The following is a 21,829-nucleotide window of genomic DNA, read 5'->3' as shown; positions in this document are numbered from 1 at the left end:
ATCACGATTACATAAAATGTCCCTCAAAGATATTGTCCATTTTATCACCGGAATGGACAGAAAAACCCTACTTGATGATGATCTCTTCTAGATCATTGTTCTTTTCACTTATAATAAAGTACAGTACTGCTGTAGCAGCTGTATAAATATGGAATTTATTCATATTATTAAAATTAGAATTATTCAGATCCATAACATTTTTAAACTGTCACCAACTTTAATAATTATCGCGATATAATTGTTAATTGCAATTATTATGGCCATGACATGTGACACCAAATTTCAATTTTGTCCCGTGCCTATTCCACATGTAGTGTTCAATAATGTTGGTGAGCAATTTTTCTAAACTAAAAACAAAAATCTACTGCTTGTTACAGTGAAAGGTCACTATGAAGAAGTGGGTTTCTGCCGCTCTTAAAGAATTTGATATATGTTTTTCTATTATTACTATTAAGTCTTATTTGACCATTATTGCTCATTACAATGAACAAAATGTAAAATAAAGCTCTATATATGTGAGAGTTAGTTTGGTACTTAGTACCAGGAAAAAAAGTGCTATATGCTGTCTTTAAAGCAAATATAGAACAATTAGTCACAGTTGCTCTATGTGAGAAATAACACAGCTACAAGCCATTTTGACAACTGCAGGTTTGTGTTCACACTGATAGGCTTCCTGCCATATATTACACTGATGTTGTTTAGTTTAAGTGTTAATTAATCAAAACAAATTAGGTGCACAGCTGGTACTCTGAAAGTTGGTAAAAAATGTTTGAATCTAGATTGTTGATATGCTGTTTAGGTTCTGAATCTCTTCAAGGTGACATTACTTTAGATTCATATAAAGGTGCACTCTGTAACTTTTCTGATGAGGGGTCCGTCACTTCTTGTGTCTACTGAGTTTTCATTCATTACCTGGAATGCTCTATAATATTTAATTAAACTTGTCACTCACTATGGGGACAAGGAAAAAGCCAAGTTACATGTCAGGTCTGTGGACAGGCGATGATGATGTTGAAGTGTAAATATTAAAAGTAATATGGGCAGCAAATAAGAACTCAAAACTAGCGCTAGTATAATTTACTCAAATCTGCTAGTAGATGCATTTTGACATTTAACAATGTATAACTCACTTGTAGCTGTAAACCTTGATTCCAGTTCGATGTATTTGTGTCTCTTGGATTGCAGGAAGGAGCTGATTGCGCAGTACAGCCGTCTGTCAGAGGAGGCAGCACTGAGGGAGAGGAGGGCACTGTGGCGGGTGCAGAGGATGAGGCTCCACGAAGCACGCAATCAGTTTTTAGCACAAGACGAGCAACAGATCGAGGTTAAAAAGTTATATGTGGACATAGTTGGGTCATTTCTATCTCTGCTAGCTATAATTTATTTCATGTGAACACAATTAAAATGTGGTGTAAACTAGACTAGTGTCAACATACAAAAACTTTCTAAATACAATTTTCTAATGTGTGTTTAGGCCTTACTGAAGAAATATCCTCGGGGCCAAGGGAGACCTCCCATAGATCTGTTCCCACCTTTACCGTCAGCTCAACCAGCCACAACCCAACCAGCACAAGTAAGAAGGAAAAGTGTTCAACAATTCAAAAACTTTCTTGTCAGTGCAGTCACATTTATCTTTTATGTACCGGTAATTGTTTTTAAAATCATTATTGTGTTGTAATGTTTAACTAAATTTGTAACTCACCCTTCTAGTTCTCTAAAGAAATTTAAAGGATTGCTAAATTGCAAAATTGAAACTGACTGGATATCAATTCCAGGCGTCCCAATATTGATCTGATTCTCCAATCAGCCACTTTTTGGGCACAGAAACGTATTTACACCAAACAGAAACTGTAAACAATAGCTGTTTTCAGTTTTAGTGTAGTTAGCTGCTATTTATATTAGATTGCAGATTTAGTCAAAATGTGATTATAGTTTGCTGTAAAAATATTCCAGTGTTTTGCTCAAAAGTCTCTGATGCTCCCACACGACAATTCTCTATAAACAGTAAAAGCCAAAAGTATAATCTGTCAATTGGACAAAAAGTTGTGGGAGTGAAGATGTTTGGCTGCTCATCCAAGTCGCTTCTTCAGTTCTGGTCAGATTGCTGGTGGACACTGCCTTATATCTATTTGAAGGGAGGAGCTAACTACACTGAAACTGAAAACAGCTATTGTTTACAGTTTCTGTTTGTAGGCTAGGTCTATTGAGCTACAGTAAGTGTGCACTGTGCCTGACTCATACTTAGCATATTCATTCAGCTCTTAATGGGTCCTTTCACACCTATTGGCATCCTGGCTAGCTTTATTGTTCTCGTTGTTTCCTTTGTTTGCTTTAGGTCTGAGGATGGAGTTATAGATGGGAGAAAGGTGATGTCTCAGGCCCCCATTCCTGTATTGTCTTTCCTAACAAAAAATGCTTCTTTAACTCCGCTCTCAAACCATTTCTGTGCCTCACTATCTTCAAAGGAGTGGTTTGTGTCTTTGAGATGGAGATGTACGGGGGACTGGGGTCCAGAGGAGCTCTCACAACAATGTTGATACATTCTCTTGTGAAGTGGCTGTTTTGTTTCTCCAGTGTAATGCTCACTGCACTCTTCACGATACTGAATGGAGTTGTTCATGCCTCGGTGTTTTGTCCTTTGGGTGAACCAGTTCCTGTTTTAAAGTGTTTGTAGGTGTCAAACCTACACACCCCACACCATTGCGAGAGCTATGAGAGAAATGGTTTGAGAGGGGAGAGGGGAAAGCACCCATTAAGAGCTGAATGAACATGCTGTCAGTAGTAGTATGAGTCAGGAAGTGCAAACTTAGTGTAGCTCAACAGACCTAGCCTACTTATAGAAATTGTAAACAGTTGCTGTTTTCAGTTTCAGTGTAGTTATCTCCTCCCTTCAAATAGATATAAGGCAGTGTCCACCACCAATCTGACCAGAACTGAAGAAGTGCCTTGGATGAGCAGCCAAACGTCTTCACTCCCACAACTTTTTGTCCAGTTGACAGATTTTTCTTTTGGCTTTTACTATGGATCCGACCTGGGTGATTGAGGGATTACACAGACAGTTCTCCATAAATAAACAAAAGCATGATACAAAACAATACACTACAGCTTTACAAATACAATGTGATGTGCAGTAGTTTCATTAACGCCAGTTGTGATTTTACTATGTGAGTTCCATTATGCACAGAACTAAAACTGCTGTACAATTATGTGCCACTCACTGCAAAATGTTATCATGTATATTTTTTTGTTCCATTTTAGGAATTTCCAAATGGGGTCCATCTTGAAGAACAACATGAAAAACAGCATGAAGAAACCCAAGAATCTGCCCCAACCCCACAAACAGAAATGCCATCCCCTCCAGACACCACAACACCTCCCATAGACCCAAACCTTATTTCTGAAAGCATTGATATAAACGACTTTCTTCCTAAACCTCCAAATCCTGACAGTGCTGAGGTGGACTCCGCTTTACAGGATATTGGCTCCGACTTACCACAAACATGCCCTACCTTCCCATTGGTGGACTATGACTTCAGCGCCCCCTTTAGTCCACTCGAAGGTATGACCAGCCATATCCAACCCAAATCTGGACCAGCAACTGAACCAAGACCTGACAAATCCCATCCATCCTTTTCGCATATTCCTATTGGAGAGAATGTATCATCAATGCAAGAAATTCGCCCTAAAGCTAGTCTGTTTGGGCAAGCTACAAAATCTATTTTCCCCCTTGGTCATTTTACACCACAGGAAAGTCAAGATTCTCCAAAAAGCAAGATTTCTGGGCATACATCACACGATTTGATAGACTTAAATGTGTCAGTATCAGAAGCAAAGCAAGAAGATGGCGCTGTAGCATCTGAATTAACATTAACAGTAGAACCAAAACTAGCACCAACTTTTACCAATACTCAAGAAGAAACGATTAAAATTGATGATTCAAAAGACACAAGCCAGAAGGAGGAATCCGAAAACGTATCTGAAAGTCAAAATTCCTGTTCAAATAGTACAATTTTGGAGATTCCTTCCCACGTAGATGACATAATGCCTTCCTCAAGTGCTTCCGGTTCACAAATTAAAATAGGTGAAAACGTTTCAGACATAACGGTGACACTCCCATCTGCAAACATTCTTGATCACCCCTCAGATTCCAATATCAAATTAGGAGATTTTGTTTCAGACGTTGCACCATATCTACCTTCCCAAAATATTCACGGGCATTCATCAGATTCGCATATCAAAATCGGAGAAAATATTTCAGATTTTGTTGCGCCCTTTCCGTTGCAAAACATTCATGGACACGCTTCAAACGCCCACCTCAAAATCGGTGAGCTCATTTCGGACGTAGCCGCTTCATTGCCATCTCCAAACATCCACGGACATTCCTCTGATTCGCATATCAAAATCGGTGAAAATGTTTCAGATTTTGTCGCACCTCTTCCTACAGCTAACGTCCACGGTCACTCCTCCGATGCTAATCTCAAAATTGGTGAGTTTCTGTCTGATGTAACACAAGCTAGACCAAGATGGAGCAAGCATGGACATGCTTCAGATAGCACGCTCCAACCGGGATGCACGATGTTGGGAAGTGAACTGACTTTATCCCCTCTACCTGGAAGTAATTTTGGACATTCCTCAGATTCGACTTTAGGAACTGGGTGCGTAGTAGCAGGAGTTGAACCCAAAAAATCCCCCTTACCTGGCAGCGCTCACGGCCACTCATCAGACTCCAGTTTGGGCGTTGGTTGTGTAGTTTCCCAACCAGAAACAATGCAATCCCCGCTACCAGGAAGCCATTTTGGACATTCTTCCAATTCGACGTTAGGAACAGGGTGTGTAGTAGCCGGAGCTGAACCCATAAAATCTCCCTTACCTGGCAGCGCATTTGGACATTCCTCAGACTCCAGTTTAGGCATTGGTTGTGTTGTGTCCAAGTCGGAGCCAGTCCAGAGTCCACTTCAACGCAACATCTTCGGACACTCCTCGGACTCTTCTCTTGGAGTTGGCTGCGTTGTGAAAAGCAAAGAGAGAGGAGATGACCAAGCAACCAGGGACAAAGAAACTGAAGGTAACTGTCTATTCTCCAGTTAATAATGCTTGCAGTTAACTAAATTTTAAAGGTCCTATATTATGCATTTCTGGCTTTTTAAACTACTTTGGACACCTTTCGTTTGGCAACATAAAAACATTTATTATTAGGAAATTTGAACCTTCACAGTTGATTTCTAGCTTTGTTTTTGTTTCTTATTCATCAAACAGGAGACAGTTACCTTTCAAAAGCATCTATTTAACCACTCATTGTATCAAATACGTAAATAATGTATATGTGAGAGGGAACCTAGGCTAGACTAAGATGACCGGCAACAGTGACCGTCACTTAGCAAGATTATGCTCTGGTTACACTATATTATGCTAGATTATTAGTACATTATTTAGATGTTTATACAATTCACGGTTAAATGTTTTTGACACAATTATATCTTTTAAATGGGAAAAAGTTTTCAAAATGTTGCAAAATAAACAGGAAAAACTGAAGCTGTTTGAAAAATAACTAAAAAAAATACTTAATTATTTAAACCAGAATGTGTCCAAACCTTTTTATGAGAGCTGCTTTTTGAGTTGCACAGGGCCACACAAACTGCTGGTCAAAACAGTTCATCATCAAAGTGGTCTAATTTTCAGAGGCCACCACATCATTATTCAGGTCTGAAGCTTTAATACAAGTTTCACACCTAAATGTTTGTTATTTAGGTTATGATGATAAATAAGTTTAAACTTACTGGAAAACACATTCATTAAGGTAATGGGGGCCGCTTCATCGAGATCCCTGGGGGCCATAGTTTTGACCCCCTTTATCTAAAACCTCTTTTTTGTGTATGATAAAAAATCCAGCAGATGATTTACTGAGGAATGATGCAGTTTAAATGAGGTCAAAAACAATAGCTGCTAGGTGGAGTGTGCCTTTACTTAATAAACATGGATGAGATTTATTGATTAGCACCTGACGACATCGTGCAGTTGGAATTGGTGAAGAAACATTGGAACGTGGTCAATGTGCAAAGTAACTGTAATTTTTGCATGCACAGAAATGTCCCCTTAAACTGATTACAATGTCATATGTACTGCGTTAGCGCAAGACAGTGTTGTGCAAATAGTTTCTGCATTTCTCAGCATATAATTTCTCTGTACATAATGGTCCCATCTGCTCCTCAGTGTCTCTGTCTGGTTGCGGAGGGGAGCAGGTGGCTGGATGGGGGGCATCGGGGTGGGCTCTATCCCCCCGAGAAATGTCCGAGCAGCAGTACCTCTCTGCCCTGTCCTCCCAGTACCAGGTGGAGCATTACGAAGACTCCTACAACGCTATGGGTTTGTATACATCTTGTTCATTTCACTATAAGTAGACAGTAGTGGTGGGGGATATTGACCTTTTGACCTTGTGACGATATAAATAGAGTCTATCAGAAATATGCCAAAACATTTCAAAATATTTTCTTTGTTGTAAAAAAAGCAGAAATATGACATTAGACTCATTTAAAAGATCAGTTCGCAAGTTAGTTTTAACAGCTCTGCCTTTTTAAATATTTTTATAGACTATATACCAGATATTATCATTTTTTAAGATCATCAAAACAACCATTGCGTTATAATGAATTTTTCAATAGAACCACTTTTAGTACACTAGCAGTAAAGTGGCCTACATAATTATACTGCATTTTACGGTTTCAAGATACATTTCTGTTGTATTGAAAATGCAATTTGAATGCTCAGAAATCTCTGCAACTATTTAACTTGTATCCTCTGTGAACAACAAAATATTGTGTTTCCATGGACTTTATAGCTATATAAAACTAGCTAACCCTGTAGTTTAGATCTCTACAAACATGCTCTGAAATGCATGGGATTCTTGTCTTAGTTTATCAGTTCATATTTCTGTTTTGTCTGAAATGTTACTGCATGTTTACAATGTGGACTTTAAGCCTATACTAGTTGAACATATTATAATTTGATATTTTTCCATATGTTCTGCCCTAATTTATGTCAGATGTCACAGTTAACGGATGTCATTTAAAACCCAGCGCTAAACTAAAATTACACTCTATTAAAAAGGAAACACTGCGATGTCTAGATTAATTCCCCGTCTTGAATATAGGTCAGTTAAGAGTGTGTACTGTGCTGCTGTGACCCACTGATGTTTTTAGAAACTGGGGTAAAGCTAAAACAAGCCCCAGCTGTTGCTTAAATTAAACTCTTTGTAGAGGACCAAGCGGTGCTCAAGTTTGTGGTAATTTATGCAGTGAGATTATTTATAATAGCGGGTTATTAGTCTTTACAGCATTTAAGCATCGTGTCATTAACAGACATTAATTTAATGTGCAATGTAAACACAGCTGCAAGGCCATTACTCCAAATGAAATCAATTATCTTAAGATTAAATACAGAGCCTTCTTCTTAATGTTGGCATGCTTGACAAATAAGAGCAAAGATATTAAATGTTCCCTTGGTTCATCAAATTTGATTCTTTTTAAAAAATTTAGATGTAACTAAATATATTACACATGTTAAATCAGGCACGTTCAAATGTTTTCCACCAAGGAGTGCATTTGAAGCACAGGGCCAAAAACAATCATCAGTACAGTGATGTTTATCTGTACTTCTAAATATAGAATTAGGTCATTTCATACATCAAAATGTTTGTTTAATAAGACTGTGTACTCCCTCATTTGTCTAGGAGTGGTGTAAATGTAGGAAATTAAGACATGGTCTGAGATTAGAAAGGGTCTGTCCTACAGTACCACACATATTTACATACACCATTTCTAGTAATGACCACTCATGTCATACTCTTTTGAGCCCTATTGATACTTTGCAGCTGGTGTCATCAACATTCCCTGGGGGTCTGACGCTAACTGGAGGCACTGCTGTGTCTGAAGCTCTGTTACTCAAATTAAACTTAACCTAATGAACTTTAATTCCCATAAAGAACTGCAACAGGTGAGCTGATTTGTGCTGTTGCACAAATACCTCTCGAATAACATTACAGTCAGAAGCTAGCTAGCATTAGCCAACAGTCTTTCAGTTAGTCACACTTACCTTTTTTGTCAAACAGGCCCATGAGTGGACCACTGCTCATACTGATCACAGGCTCCTGAAAATGTGTTGTTTAAATCCATTTTGTATTTTTTTTGAGTTTTCAGAAAATCTAAAAACTTTATCAGCCTTTGTTTGCTGAGGTGTGCAATGTATCACCATAGTAACTGCTGAACATTTCTCACAGACATACATGCAGTCTCCCCAGTGTGATGTTACTGCAAAGTATCAATAGCCCTCTGTCCTCGCTGTTTCTCTGCTGTTCCCTCCTTCATCGCTCTCACCTGTGTCCTGTCCTGTCTCTGTACAGCCTCGTCTCCAGAGTGTCAGCTGCTGAAGCCCATCACGCGGGGCCCCCGGGGTCTGCACACGGCCCAGGCTCTGGACACGGCCCCAGACTCGTCCTCGGTGCAGCTCAGTGAGATGGTGTCTCTGCCTGTGCTCATCAAACACTCGGTCACAGCTCCACTCATCACACAGTGAGTCAGGGCAGTGTGGGGTTCATGTTCAGTGTTTAAAGGTTACCTCGCCAGCCACAACCACGCTTTGACAAAACTTAACAAAGAGGCATGGGTTGTACATATTATATAATATGATATGATATGATATGACGTGATATACACACATACACACTCAGTTAGCAAATTGTAAGGCTGAAGTTTATATAATGATAATTCTGTACAATTGTTTTCTTCACATACAACACAATGTCCTGGCTATAAATCTGAATGTTTGGAAAAACATTTAATATAAACTAATGTTTGTGGTGGACAATAGAACAAACTGCATGGGTTCTCATTCACATTCTAGCCGTGAGTGTCTGTAGCTCCAATATAAGTTTTAGAAAGGTATTAGAAATGTGCTCCTTCACGCTGCAGTGTTTACCAAAGTCCCATCCACAAGTAAATGTGGCTTTTAAGAGAAAATGGCGGTGTCAGGCTTTCACGGATCCCCTGTCACTTTTCTGCCACTTCAGCCACACTTCAGCCTCTAATGTACAGAGCACAAATCATTTAAATTCCTATTGCTTTCAACATTTGTAGAGTGTTTTCTTTAAAATAACCCCATCAGGACTCTGGGAGGGTGTTTCAGTCCTATGTCTCGCTCACTGTGCACTGTGGCTTTTGTGAACACAGGAACAGCTTTTCCATTTCTTTTCAAACAAAAATAAACTGTTTGCTGTCTTCACACTTCTTTATTTCTTTCTTGTTATTTACTGTGGCAGAGAATTACAGGTGCAATACTGGGGGATCTACTACTACATATACTTGGGATATACCACTATTTTTAAGAAAATATTTGTAAATAATAGGTTGCGTTCACATGACAGTGCAACTTTGTAGAATCCCTATTTTTTAAGATTGAGCTGGATGACGCCAGAATTCAGTGGTGGAATTTGCTGTTTAACTGTAAGTACTGACTGGGGTTATCCACATGAAACAAAAACTGACATAAATAAGCAAAAGTAAAACTATTCAGAAAGTGGTGTCATTATTCAACCGCAAAGGTGCAGTTCACATAACAACCCAAATAGATTCTTTCATTTCTCAAAACAATCTTACTCAATACTTTCTCAAAACTGGATTAAAACCTCTCCTACCCCTCTTTCCACTCAAATTATGTCAATGAAGGATAAAAAGTCAATACACCGCATTTTTTTCATAGCATTTGTACGTTTTTGTTCACTTTACACTTGATTTGTGTGCAGTGTGTCCCTGGTGAACAAGGCGGTGGTGGACTTCTTCTTTGTGGAGCTGGGAGTGGAGAGGCACTTTGAGGCGCTGCGTCACTTTCTTCTGATGGAGGACGGAGAGTTCGCTCAGTCCCTCAGCGATCTGCTCTTTGAGAAGGTGGCACTTTCAGAACTCATTTCTCTGCTCCCAAAACTTTTTTTTTTCCTTCTGTATGTAATGTGATTGCAATTAGATTCAGAAAAAATCAAGATGCATTTCACAACCAAACCAAATATATCACCCACAGATGTTGAACCTTGTCATTATTGGTTAGAGATTGGCTCCAAATAATTTTATTGGCTAAAGTTGTTTCCACTGCAACAAGCAAATCATAATAATTTGAAAAAAAATGGTGAAAATGAACTGCCAGTTTCATGTGGATAGGCCCTGTGATTACAGAGATATTAACCCTAATCCAGGTTAAAACATCTGTAATACAGACACTTAAACAGCTGATTCAGCAGTAGATTTCTGTCCTGTCCTCCAGCTCAGTTTTAAATTATAGAGATTCTAGTAAGTAGTGATGCCATATGAAATAACTATAGTCTTTAAACCTTTATATACCTGTGATTGAGTAATTACATCAAATTAGACAGTCCTTTTTGTAGCAGTAGTGGTGTTATGGAACTCAATAGGCCCCATCCACATGTTTGGTTCCAATAGTGAAATTACCATAAAGTTTTCCATAAACCTAAAGCAGACCTATTATGCAAAATGTACTTTTCAGAGCTTTTAACCATTTTATAGTTGTTTCCCCTTCTCATTTACACTCTCAAACTTGTATTTGGAGTGATTCGTGCATGTTTGAGCAATCTTATTTTCAAGATGCCATATTGTCCACCAACCCCCGCTCTCACCGCCGCTGGCATACGCCCACTGATCTGTACTTACTTCCTTCTCCAGTTTTATTTCCTCAATTGATGATATGCGTAGGATTCGGCAGTGTCATGTAATTATTTTGGTACAGATGAGAAAAAACCCACTACTCGCTAATGTGTGCAGCTATCCATCAGAGACGCCGACAGCTGTACGGCTCTTTGTTGTGATGACGTTTACTGCGACGTCAGCTCCCATTGGGCACAGCAGTTTCTAACACGGAAGTCACTGAACTTGTCTTTTTTTTAATACCGTTTTAGATGAATATTGTGATCTAAAATGTCCAAATTCTAACATAATGATCCAGGGGTGTATATATTATTAGTATATAGCAGACACAAGCACAATACGTCGAAAGTGTTGCGTTCCTATTTTCAGTTTTAGTTCTAATAAACATATGTTGCTCGTTTCTTCACAGATGGGCAGTGGTCAGACGCCCGGTGAACTCCTCACTCCTCTGGTGCTGAACTCCATCTTGAACAAAGCTCTTCAGTACAGTCTCCATGGCGACACCCCTCTGGCCCGAAACTTCACTTTTGCCCTCCGCTACCTCCCCGAGACATTTCACCCCCATGCCCCTGACTCACTCAACTGTTTAGAGCTGCGCTACAAGGTAGGATTCAACAACTTTGGAAATGATCTAATTGCAATTTTTATGAGAAGCTTTGCAGGTGTGATTTATGTTTTGAAGAGTCTGTGCTGATTTTTTTTCTCATGTATTTGAGCTAAATGTGTCTTGCCCCAGTTCAGATGTACTCTATAAGCAGCTCAAAATACTTCTGTAAGTGTTATAATGTCCAATGAAGAAGTGTGCAGTTAGCATGCTGAAAAACATTGGAGAAAAAAAAATTAGGTTCATGATGCAGTAACATTTCAGAGCGACTTAAAAATATACTGCTGAACTAATACCAAAATCACAGACATGTTTGTAGAGAAATGGGATAGTCGTGTTTTTGATGAGGAAATTGTAACCTATGCACTTTTATAATTGTTAATTTGCTAATTACAGTCTGATCTCGATTTGATTGTGATGTATCTTACAGCCTTACAACATGTCCAGCACGTCGCCTCACCTTGTAGTAACAGGGATGTAAAGATACTTGATATTTGTGTGTTTAGGTCACGATGCACAATACATCACACAAATATGGATATGTCATTGTTGGCCAACGTAATTATCAATATGGCAAAACACAAAACATATCACACCATAAGTTTTAAGTGGGGGACTTGTCTTTGTGCATCTTTGTGTTATTTTACCATGACTCACAAAAACACCATAAAAATGCTGAAAGCCCTCACTTATTAATTTGTCACTTAAATATGCTTTGATTAGTGTCTCTGCGCACCCTGTCTTTGCCACAGTTTTACCTAATTGCATAAGAAAAATAAACACAGTAGTTTATCGCGGGGGTTATGTTCTAAAAATAACCCGCAATAGGTGAAATCCATGAAGTAGACAGCTTTATTTTTATGTTATTCTAAATGTTATGCAGCTGTAAAACCTCTCACCACACTCTTAATACACTTTTTTTCTCACACAGGCACCACATTTTCTCACATTTCTCTCTTGTTTAATTAATTAATAGTGACTCACATATATTTCACAGTTCCTCTGACCGTGCCTCTTCGTCCTGTAGTGTCGATCCAACATTTATATAAATTTGTCTGAACACATTCTGTGCGGGCTGCGGCCTGGTTTTGTGTTGTCCATTGGTGTTGTGTATTTTTATTGAAGAGAAAATAACTTCCACTGGACTCCGATGCAAACAGAGAGTTACAAAATTTTAATTCACAGCTTTCCAAAATCCTTTTTAACAGAAATAATCAAACCAAGTCATTCTCAAAAATAAACAATACCACAGTAAGAAAACTATTTGGCTCCGTCTTTATGTGCTGCCTCAACTCAGTTTCCCAGGCGTGTGCTCTTTTCCTCATGCACGCTATCACTCTTAAAGTGAGAGTAACATATTTACGTAAAACTTAAATAATAACAGTTCTAAGATATTTTAACGTCAACATTGATGCAATAAAATAAATATAGATTATTTATATAAATCAAAAATCAAATCTTTCAATATGAAATTATTCTTGTAAGCATAAAACAGCATTTATAACAAAATATCAACACTGTAAATTTGCAACATTATTATATTTGAATTAAACTTGGCTCCCTCACATTCTGTGCTGTGCGGGAGACGCAGAACGGAGGAGATGGATTAACGGTGGTCTGCAGTGCCTTGGCCGGTCAGGACGCAGAGCACAATGCACGTTCATACACTGTAAAAAAGCGTGTAGAATTCCACTGGTAAAATCCATGAAACAGAGAGGCTGCAAAGGATGAACCACGATATAGTGAGGGACAACTGTAAACAGGTGATTTATTTCAGCGAGTTGGTGACAGATTGAACTGTATCTCACATGTGTCTTCCTGTACATCCCAAAGGTGAGGAGGTGTGAGCAGCTATTGTTAATGTAATGTGATGAGCTCTCCCTGTGCATTTCCCTGTGAGTGGCAGCTTTAACTCGGCGTGTTAGTGCTCTAGAGTATTTAGCTTATCAGACGCTTAAGTGACTGAGCCGCAGATGGATCGGAGCCGGTTCTACGGGACGACGCTGTTTCTCTGCGGTGATGGATGCCACTCATAACGCCTTTAGCTCTAGTCACGCTCCTCAGTTATTCACTCAAATTTCATTCTTTTGACTTCTGACTTTACTGCGAAATTTCTATCTGTCTTTTTAAACAGTTTATCTCCAGTCTGTTCATGGAAAAATGCCAACGTCCCAACATTTATCAAAATCATCTGGTAGTGTTGTCAAAAGCATCAAAAAACAGATGCTAGCATAGAAACTAGATGCTCATTTGAATAACAAGAAAATCACGAAATCTTTCTTTAAAATTTTTAGATTTATCCTGGGCTTTATCAGTACTAATATAAGACTCATTATGTAACAAAGAATGTTCTATTGTCTAAAAAAATATATATATATATACCATTGTGGTATTGAAATCGGTATCAAGTCTATTACTCGGTAACAATATGTAGTTCAGAATTTTCATATTGTGACAACACTAGTCTCTGGTATAATAGCTGAATGATTTAGAAATTAAAATTTAACTGAATTTTTGACAAATATTTGCAATTGTTTAAAGCAATAGACCGCAATATAAACACATGCATTAAGTTATAGGTAGGGAATAGAACAAGATCCTTTTGGAGAACAATCTCTACTGCCTGCAATCCTTTTTCTTCCACTTTATCTGGGGCTGGATGGTGGACTTCCCTTTGCACAGACACTTCCTCCAGCTCTTCCAGGGGATTCCCAAGGCATGAACTGCTGAGAGAACTAGTCCCTCCAGTGTGTCCTAGGTCTTCCCTGGGGTCTCCTCCTGGTGGGACTTGCCCGACATCAGTGATATTTTTTTTTTTATATTTAATTAACAACAAATAATAATGGATTTAGATATTGTTATCATAAGCCACATGCTTTTACTAAGGATTGGCTATAAACCTCTCAATTAAAAAACTAAAATTCTAAATCGCTACAAATCCATCCCCTCCTTTTGTTCCAGGTGGACTGGCCTCTGAACATCATCATCACAGACAGCTGCATGAACAAATACAACCGTCTCTTCTCGTTCCTGCTGCAGCTCAAACACATGGTCTGGAGTCTGCGCGACGTCTGGTTCCACCTCAAACGCACAGGTCATTATAAAGCACTGGATTTGACTAGAGTCACTTGATTTTTTTTATTTGTTGTTACAACAACAATGTTACGATTTTGATGAGGAAACAATGTTGTATCTGTAGTTGTGTTTACCTTCATTCAAGCTTGTTTCATTAGTAATCGTGTGTATGATATATATTCCCAGTAATTTACCAGATCAAAAATGCAGGGAAATCAGTTGTGGCTTTGTCCACACATGACCCTGTTCCGGAAAAATGCAGGTAAATTCCCAGGTCAAAGTGCATGTCCACAAGTTCAATATGGCAGATTTGTGAACCTAATCTCCAAACAAACACAAGGCTCACATAAGGTGGATTTTCAGATTAGTTATTTCTTTCAAAAACAGTAAATCGCTCATGGTTATATAAACCCCCCCTCTGCATCTGAAATTATGACATCCAGTTCTTGAATAACACATTTATACAATATTTATTCAAACCATTTGTAGTAAAGTACTCCGTTGCCTGTGGTGAGGGCATTATTGATCTAAGAATTCGTGAGTGGAATACACAACATAAATGCATGTGAATTACCCGTGGGACATGAGCTTCAGTGTAAAGGAACTAATTTTACCGACTACCTGGGAAAACACTGATGAATATTTAATACGTGCTGAACTTCAATTAAGTCAATAGAGGCAAAAAACCTGCACAGAATTGCTTTATAAACCAGTGGCTCGCTCACGTTCACTGCATGAAACTTGATTTGTCCTCCAGGGAAAAGTCAAACATGTGTGGAGGAGTTGCATTTGCAGAATAATAAAAATCATATGGGGAATGTATATGCTGTAATATCAAGCAACACTTACACAAATACAAACCTGAGTGGGCTATAATGAGTGTTTGTGGAAAAAGAACAAAACTTGGCTGAGTACTGAATAAAAAAATTCTTCCAGCAGAGCAAATTGGGACTAAACATACAAATATTAAGGGTTTTCTATTTGGAGTCTTGATCACAGAGTGAGCCCTCCTCTCACTGTGTCTATGATCAATCAAAGTAAAAGCAGAGCCCCAGCCACGAACGGGAAAACATTTGACCACTTTTATGTAATTCCAAGCCTGCCGCACATGATATTTGCTGAGATAAACTTTGGTTGTAGCCATGATCATGAGAACCATCGCACACATTTTCACCCCTGTAGTGTGACATCCAAAAATCATGCAGTGGACAGCAGGCTTAAAGCTGCGTTACCCGACCATTTTCTCACAAATGGTGTTCAAATTTTGTGACTGCTGCATGCATCTTCTTCTAATTAGAAAAGGTCTACTGCAAAAGAGCCATGTGCCTCATTATATGACGGTTCATGAGGGGAGCTGATTGGTTGTGCAAAGGTGGTCCATCCTGTTTCACTTTTCTGTCAGAAAAGGCCGTTCTAAACCTGTGCTCTAATGGCCACAAAAATTATGCATTCGAATACTAGCGATGTGCTAAAGGGTTTCTGAGAGGAAAGAAGTTGGATAGATGTAAATACTTTCTCCTTTCGTGGTTTGAAAATCCAGTACCTTAAGTCCAAAAAATTACAAAAAAATGTCCAAGAAATGGCTAAATCAGGGCTAAATCAGAGCTAAACCAAAGCTAAACCAGGGTTAAACCAGAGCTAAACCAGAGCTAAACCAGGGTTAAACCAGGGCTAAAGTAGGGCTAAACCAGGGCTAAACCAGGGCTAAACCGGGGCTAAACCAGGGCTAAACCAGGGCTAAATCAAGGCTAAACCAGGGCTAAATCAAGGCTAAATCAGGGCTAAATCAGGGCTAAATCAGGGCTATATCAGTGATAAACCAGGGATAAACCAGAGCTAAACCAAGGCTAAATCAAGACTAAGTCAGGGCTAAATCAGGGCTAAACCAGAGCTAAACCAGGGCTAAACCAGGGTTAAACAAGAGCTAAACCAGGGCTAAACCAGGGCTAAAGTAGGGCTAAAGTAGGGCTAAAGCAGGGCTAAAGTAGGGCTAAAGCAGGGCTAAACCAGGGCTAAACCAGGGCTAAACCAGGGCTAAACCAAGGCTAAACCAGAGCTAAACCAAGGCTAAATCAAGACTAAATCAAGACTAAATCAGGGCTAAATCAGGGCTAAATCAGTGATAAATCAGTGATAAACCAGGGATAAACCAGAGCTAAACCAGAGCTAAACCAAGGCTAAATCAAGACTAAATCAGGGCTAAATCAGGGCTAAATCAGGGCTAAATCAGAGCTAAACCAGAGCTAAACCAGGGCTAAACCAGGGCTAAACAAGAGCTAAACCAGGGTTAAACCAGAGCTAAACCAGGGCTAAAGTAGGGCTAAACCAGGGCTAAACCAAGACTAAATCAGCGATAAACCAGGGATAAACCAGAGCTAAACCAGAGCTAAACCAGGGCTAAACCAGGGCTAAACCAGGGCTAAACCAAAGCTAAACCAAAGCTAAACCAAGGTTAAACCAGGGCTAAACCAGGGCTAAACCAGGGCTTAACCAGGGCTTAACCAGGACTAAACCAGGACTAAACTAGTTTTAAACCAGGACTAAACTAGTTTTAAACCAGGACTAAACCAGGACTAAACCAGGGCTAAACCAGGGCTAAACCAGAGCTAAACCAGGGCTAAACCAGGGCTAAACCAAGGCTAAGCCAAGGCTAAACCAGGGCTAAATCAAGGCTAAACCAGGGCTAAATCAGGGCTAAACCAGGGCTAAATCAGGGCTAAACCAGAGCTAAACCAGAGCTAAACCAGAGCTAAACCAGAGCTAAACCAGAGCTAAACCAGGGCTAAATCAGGGCTAAATCAGGGCTAAACCAGGGCTAAACCAAAGCTAAACCAAGGCTAAACCAGGGCTTAACCAGGGCTAAACCAGGGCTAAACCAGGGCTAAACCAGGGCTAAACCAGGGCTAACCAGGGCTAAACCAGGGCTAAACCAAGGTTAAACCAGAGCTAAGCCAGGGTTAAACCAGGGTTAAACCAGGGTTAAACAAGGGCTAAACCAGGGCTAAACCAGGGCTAAACCAGGGCTAAACCAGGGCTAAACCAGGGCTAAAACAGGTCTAAAACAGGTCTATCTCTGTCTAAAGCGCACTTCCCTCTGTGTAGCTCTGGTGAAGGGCGCTGGCCGCTCAGTGCAGTTCCGGCAGCTGCAGTTGTATCGACACGAGATGCAGCACTTTGTGAAGGTGATCCAGGGATACATCGCCAACCAGATCCTGCAGGTGTCATGGAGCGAGTTCATCACCAAACTGACCTCCGCCAACGACCTAGACGCCATTCACCGCACACACGCAGACTACCTCAACAGAGCCATCTTCAGGTAGGGAGTGCGCCAGTGCCTAAGTAATCTTGTGGTTTAGGGTGACATCTATCAGCAAAAAATACAAATCTGGTCTGTAACAAAAAATAAAATATATCCAATTAAGAGTAGATTTATTTGAATACATAGTTATACATTGAATAAATACTGCCAAAGAGAAGATTACACAGCGCCCAAAGTCGTCTTCTTTTTGCTCAGTCCAATTGTCGCGTCACACATGATCATATAAAATCAATTGCATATCATGTAAAAACTTGATTAAGATTCAGCTCAGGAGCTTTCTCAAACTGTTGAACCATTTAACCTCATCCTCTGAATATGTCAGTATTAAACTTGTCTCTGTATCTCTTCAGCTTGTCTTGAAGTCAGTTCAAAGTTTTTCTCCTAAACGGCGCGTCTCTTTGGTTCTCCAGGGGTTTGCTGACAGATAAAGCCGCTCCAGTCATGAATATCATCCACAGTATATTCAGTCTGATATTGAAGTTCAGGGCCCAGCTGATCGCACTGCCCTGGGACAACCAGCAGGGGGAGGCGGTGCACCCCAGTTTCATCGCTATGCAGCAGTCCTACAATACCTTCAAGTACTACTCGCACTTCCTTTTCAAAGGTAAAGAAAAATAAAGTTTATATATGTTCTGGTTTTCGTTGGAGCAACAGTGAGTGGTAAAGTAACGGATTTTTAAACTTTGGTGTGCAGTCAGGGCAATCAAGGCAAACAGTGCTTGTCCAATAAAATCTAAAATCATCACATGTCAAAAGTATAATTAAATAGTTCTGAAATATATCCATATCCCATTTTCCCTTCACTTCTGCCTGTTTAAAGCGTGGCTGCAGTCACAGAGTCCTTTAGTACACCCTACTGGCCACTGAGCAGACTGCATCAAGGGCGGCTCTTGTGTTGTAGTCCTGTGCTTTGGTGGCCATGCCGTGCCACACTCTCAGCATGCACTTTCACAACTGGAGAGGACAGCCGGCTGTTTTGGAGGTTTGCACATGCATACAGAACAGGCTCACACTGCGCTGAATAAACCCCATGTGGGATCTGGAGGAATCGGACATCTGAGGAGATTTCTAGTGAATACCTATGTGCAGCAGGAGACAACAGCAGCTCCAACTTTCAACACAAGTGACTAAAATAACTTGCTTTTACCTAGTTAGCAATACAGTAATATGGACAGTCATTTAATCAAACAGTCAGCTAGTATCAGCGTAGTTTGTGTGAAGTGGAGGATCTGGACCGGTGTGACAGCGGCCGGAGGGGACCCCGTCTGGCCTGTGACCTGAGTGTTTATGAAGCAACTCTGCTTCAGGGAAGGGTTTCTTCAGGTGGTTGGTTTTGATTTGCATCTGTGAGTGTGAGTGTGAGTGCTGTTCTAAGGCAGGGCTGTGTTTAAGGTGACGTTTGTGACACAAGGGGCTGTATTATAAGTGCATCTGTCTGACACATCTGTGTCACATGTCACTCATATGGTTTCTAGATGAATAATGATAATTATATAGATGACAATAGTACTGAAGGCTCAGCTGCATAAATGAGGTGGAGGACAAATCTGTGAACAAACAAATATCCACTGACCAGTCCTGTTTGTACAGACAGGGTCAAATACAGAAAAACTATATAAACTATAAACTAAAACTATAGATCTAGGCGTCATTGATTTCACTCCAAATGGCTCAGTATACATGCATTTACTGCAAGTAAAAGTAAATGTTCTAGTTTGCAAGGCTGTTTGCATAAAAAGTGACATTATTAAATTGTTATCAATTAAATATTGATGTCCACCCCAAGTGCTGCCCATAAAAGTCACTGCACACTAATTATTCATGGTAGAATGTTGTTACCTCATCAAAACACAACCAGTGTTGTGAGTTGTATTTTGCTTCACTCACAGTAAACCTTTTTATTATTAGTATGTCTCCATCTCCAAAGCTCAAAATGCTCTGTTCCACGTTGTGATGTCATGAAGTGGTAGTTTTCATGTTAACAGCTCCTTTTATCTATAATTCAGTAGAGATTGAGAGTTCCAGGTCTGAAATGATCCAAGTGATTCTAGTGAAGGTGTGTGGAGTTTAAAAACACAGTGGAGCACTTCCTGTATTACTGTATGACATCACAAGGTGAAACAGAGTGTTGTCTGTTTGAGAGAAGAACTAAATATGCCTAAATATGCAGGTTTGTGTGTTAAACATGTGTGAATGAAACAAAACACAGCTCCAGGTCTGTTTGTGATGAGGAAACATTATAACATAGACATGTGGGCCCTTTAAAGGTGCACTCCTCATGGAGGAGTAATTACTTTACATGGAATGTTACACAGTGTGGCATTTAACTGTGCTCAAAAGAACAGGTAAACTGTGAGCGGGCACGCCTCCACGGATCGGCCAGGTGGTGCTCCCTGCTTGTTTCCATGGGGATGAACATATTTAACAGTATACTGTGAAACATTCTAGGCACAACAAGAGCCTTTTCAGGGAGGCAAGCAGGCAGCAAGCCCTCCACTAGAGAAAGTTACATAGTGTGCCTTTAATGCAGAATCTTCTCAAACATCATTCAGGACAAAATATGTACAACTTGTGTTACCTCTGAGTACCGGTGTTATGTGCTTTACCTATTGATTTGGTCTGTACTGTTTCATTCTTTTTCACTTTCACACATTTCTGCTCGTATAAACCCGCACGCTTGTTTTGATACAGTCGGGACCTTGTGTTTCACTGGTTGGTCAATAAAATGTTTGCTGATCTCTCCTGTTGGAACTCAGGGATGTGGGTCTAAACTCTTTGTGTAGAAGAGGAGGGTTTGTGTTTCCCTACCTCTATTTGTTGAAAAAAAACAAAACATGTAAATATGAGCATTGCTGACCCAGTTTTCTGAAGTGGAAAACATCACATCACTTCACCAAAAACATGGTTGATTTACGCTCTGTTGTTGTTCTACGACACGGTTATATGTGGTGAGCTCTTCTGCCTCACAGCAAAAAGGTCCTGGGGTTCAGTTCCCAGTCTGGGGCCTTTCTGTGTGGGTGTTGCATGTTCTTCTCTAAAAATGAAATTGTCAATGCCTGTAGGACTTTCCTGTTTAAATACAGATGGTTATGGCAGTCAGAGCAGCCAAATCACACATATATTGTTAAGTAAGACCCATTTTTGAGATCAGAACGTTTAATATTCAGATGCCTGTTTTAATGAGTTTTTCTCTTCTTAGTGGTTACCAAGCTGGTGAACAGAGGCTACCAACCACATCTGGAAGACTTCCTCCTTCGAATCAACTTCAACAACTACTACAAAGACTCCTGAAAAGTCTATGCATTTTCAAGTGTTTGTTGTGCTTCACATCTACTGAGTTTGGACATAAATGTGGATCACAGCAGGTTAAAAAAACAGGTCTGAAATAGAGGTGCACAATTGAAATATTTAAGTTTTGTTTTAAAGACTGAGGCTCAAACATATGTGGCTTAAATAAAGATTATTTTAAGGTTGTTGCCATATTGACATGCTAATTTTCAAACTACCCCCGAGGCTGCATGTAAAGCATATGTAAATATCCTTTAAACTGATTTCATGTTTAATAAATGCTTTGTGGAACAGTCCAGTTTGGGCGACTTTGTACAAAACGGCTGCCATATTTTTGTGTCCGCCTCAGGACATCACACGCTGGGCAACATTAAGAGATACAGTACTGTGCCCCCTTCCTCATTTCTTACTTTTTTGCACATGTGTCACACTTAACTGTTTCTGATCATCAAATATATTTAAATATTAAACAAAGATAACCCAATTAAACATAAAAGGCAGCTTTTCTGTGATGATTTTATCTGTTAAGAGGAAAATACTATCCAAACTTACATGATCCTGTGTGGAAAAAGTAACTGCCACCTTTGTTAAATGATGAGGTAACTGATTATTCATATTATTGTGGAAAGGTTCAGTTTCATAGCCACACCCAGGTCTGATGCGAGACTTTTCAAATCCAGAGATCACGTAAATAAAACCTGTCTGACAAGGTGAAGTCGGCCATATTGAACCCAAGACGTCACACTGTGATCCAAAGAAGTTCAGAAGCAGATAAAAGTAATTGACATGTTTCAGTCTGGAAAAGGTTACAAAGCTGTTGCTAAATCTTTGGGACTCCAG

At 39.7% G+C, this 21,829-nt stretch overlaps 2 protein-coding genes across 2 annotated transcripts in view; both read left to right on the top strand.

Moving 5' to 3' along the window:
- Nucleotides 1–21,218, top strand: part of tubgcp6 (tubulin, gamma complex associated protein 6) — a 37,914-nt gene extending 16,696 nt beyond the window's left edge. Inside the window, exons 15-25 of the mRNA XM_033967962.2 lie at nucleotides 1,186–1,324; nucleotides 1,475–1,573; nucleotides 3,259–5,065; nucleotides 6,211–6,363; nucleotides 8,396–8,564; nucleotides 9,794–9,935; nucleotides 11,113–11,307; nucleotides 14,269–14,401; nucleotides 17,485–17,698; nucleotides 18,112–18,305; nucleotides 20,901–21,218. Of these exons, the coding sequence (XP_033823853.1) occupies nucleotides 1,186–1,324; nucleotides 1,475–1,573; nucleotides 3,259–5,065; nucleotides 6,211–6,363; nucleotides 8,396–8,564; nucleotides 9,794–9,935; nucleotides 11,113–11,307; nucleotides 14,269–14,401; nucleotides 17,485–17,698; nucleotides 18,112–18,305; nucleotides 20,901–20,992 (3,337 nt within the window). The 3' untranslated portion in view covers nucleotides 20,993–21,218. The remainder of the gene's footprint in view (nucleotides 1–1,185; nucleotides 1,325–1,474; nucleotides 1,574–3,258; nucleotides 5,066–6,210; nucleotides 6,364–8,395; nucleotides 8,565–9,793; nucleotides 9,936–11,112; nucleotides 11,308–14,268; nucleotides 14,402–17,484; nucleotides 17,699–18,111; nucleotides 18,306–20,900) is intronic.
- plxnb2b (plexin b2b) overlaps nucleotides 1–21,829 on the top strand; it is a 455,012-nt gene that overhangs the window by 307,223 nt on the left and 125,960 nt on the right. The window lies entirely within an intron of this gene.

Source organism: Periophthalmus magnuspinnatus, chromosome 6 (assembly GCF_009829125.3).
Source record: "Periophthalmus magnuspinnatus isolate fPerMag1 chromosome 6, fPerMag1.2.pri, whole genome shotgun sequence".
In the NCBI taxonomy this organism is placed as follows: domain Eukaryota; kingdom Metazoa; phylum Chordata; class Actinopteri; order Gobiiformes; family Gobiidae; genus Periophthalmus; species Periophthalmus magnuspinnatus.
This window is presented reverse-complemented; position numbering and strand designations above follow the sequence as displayed.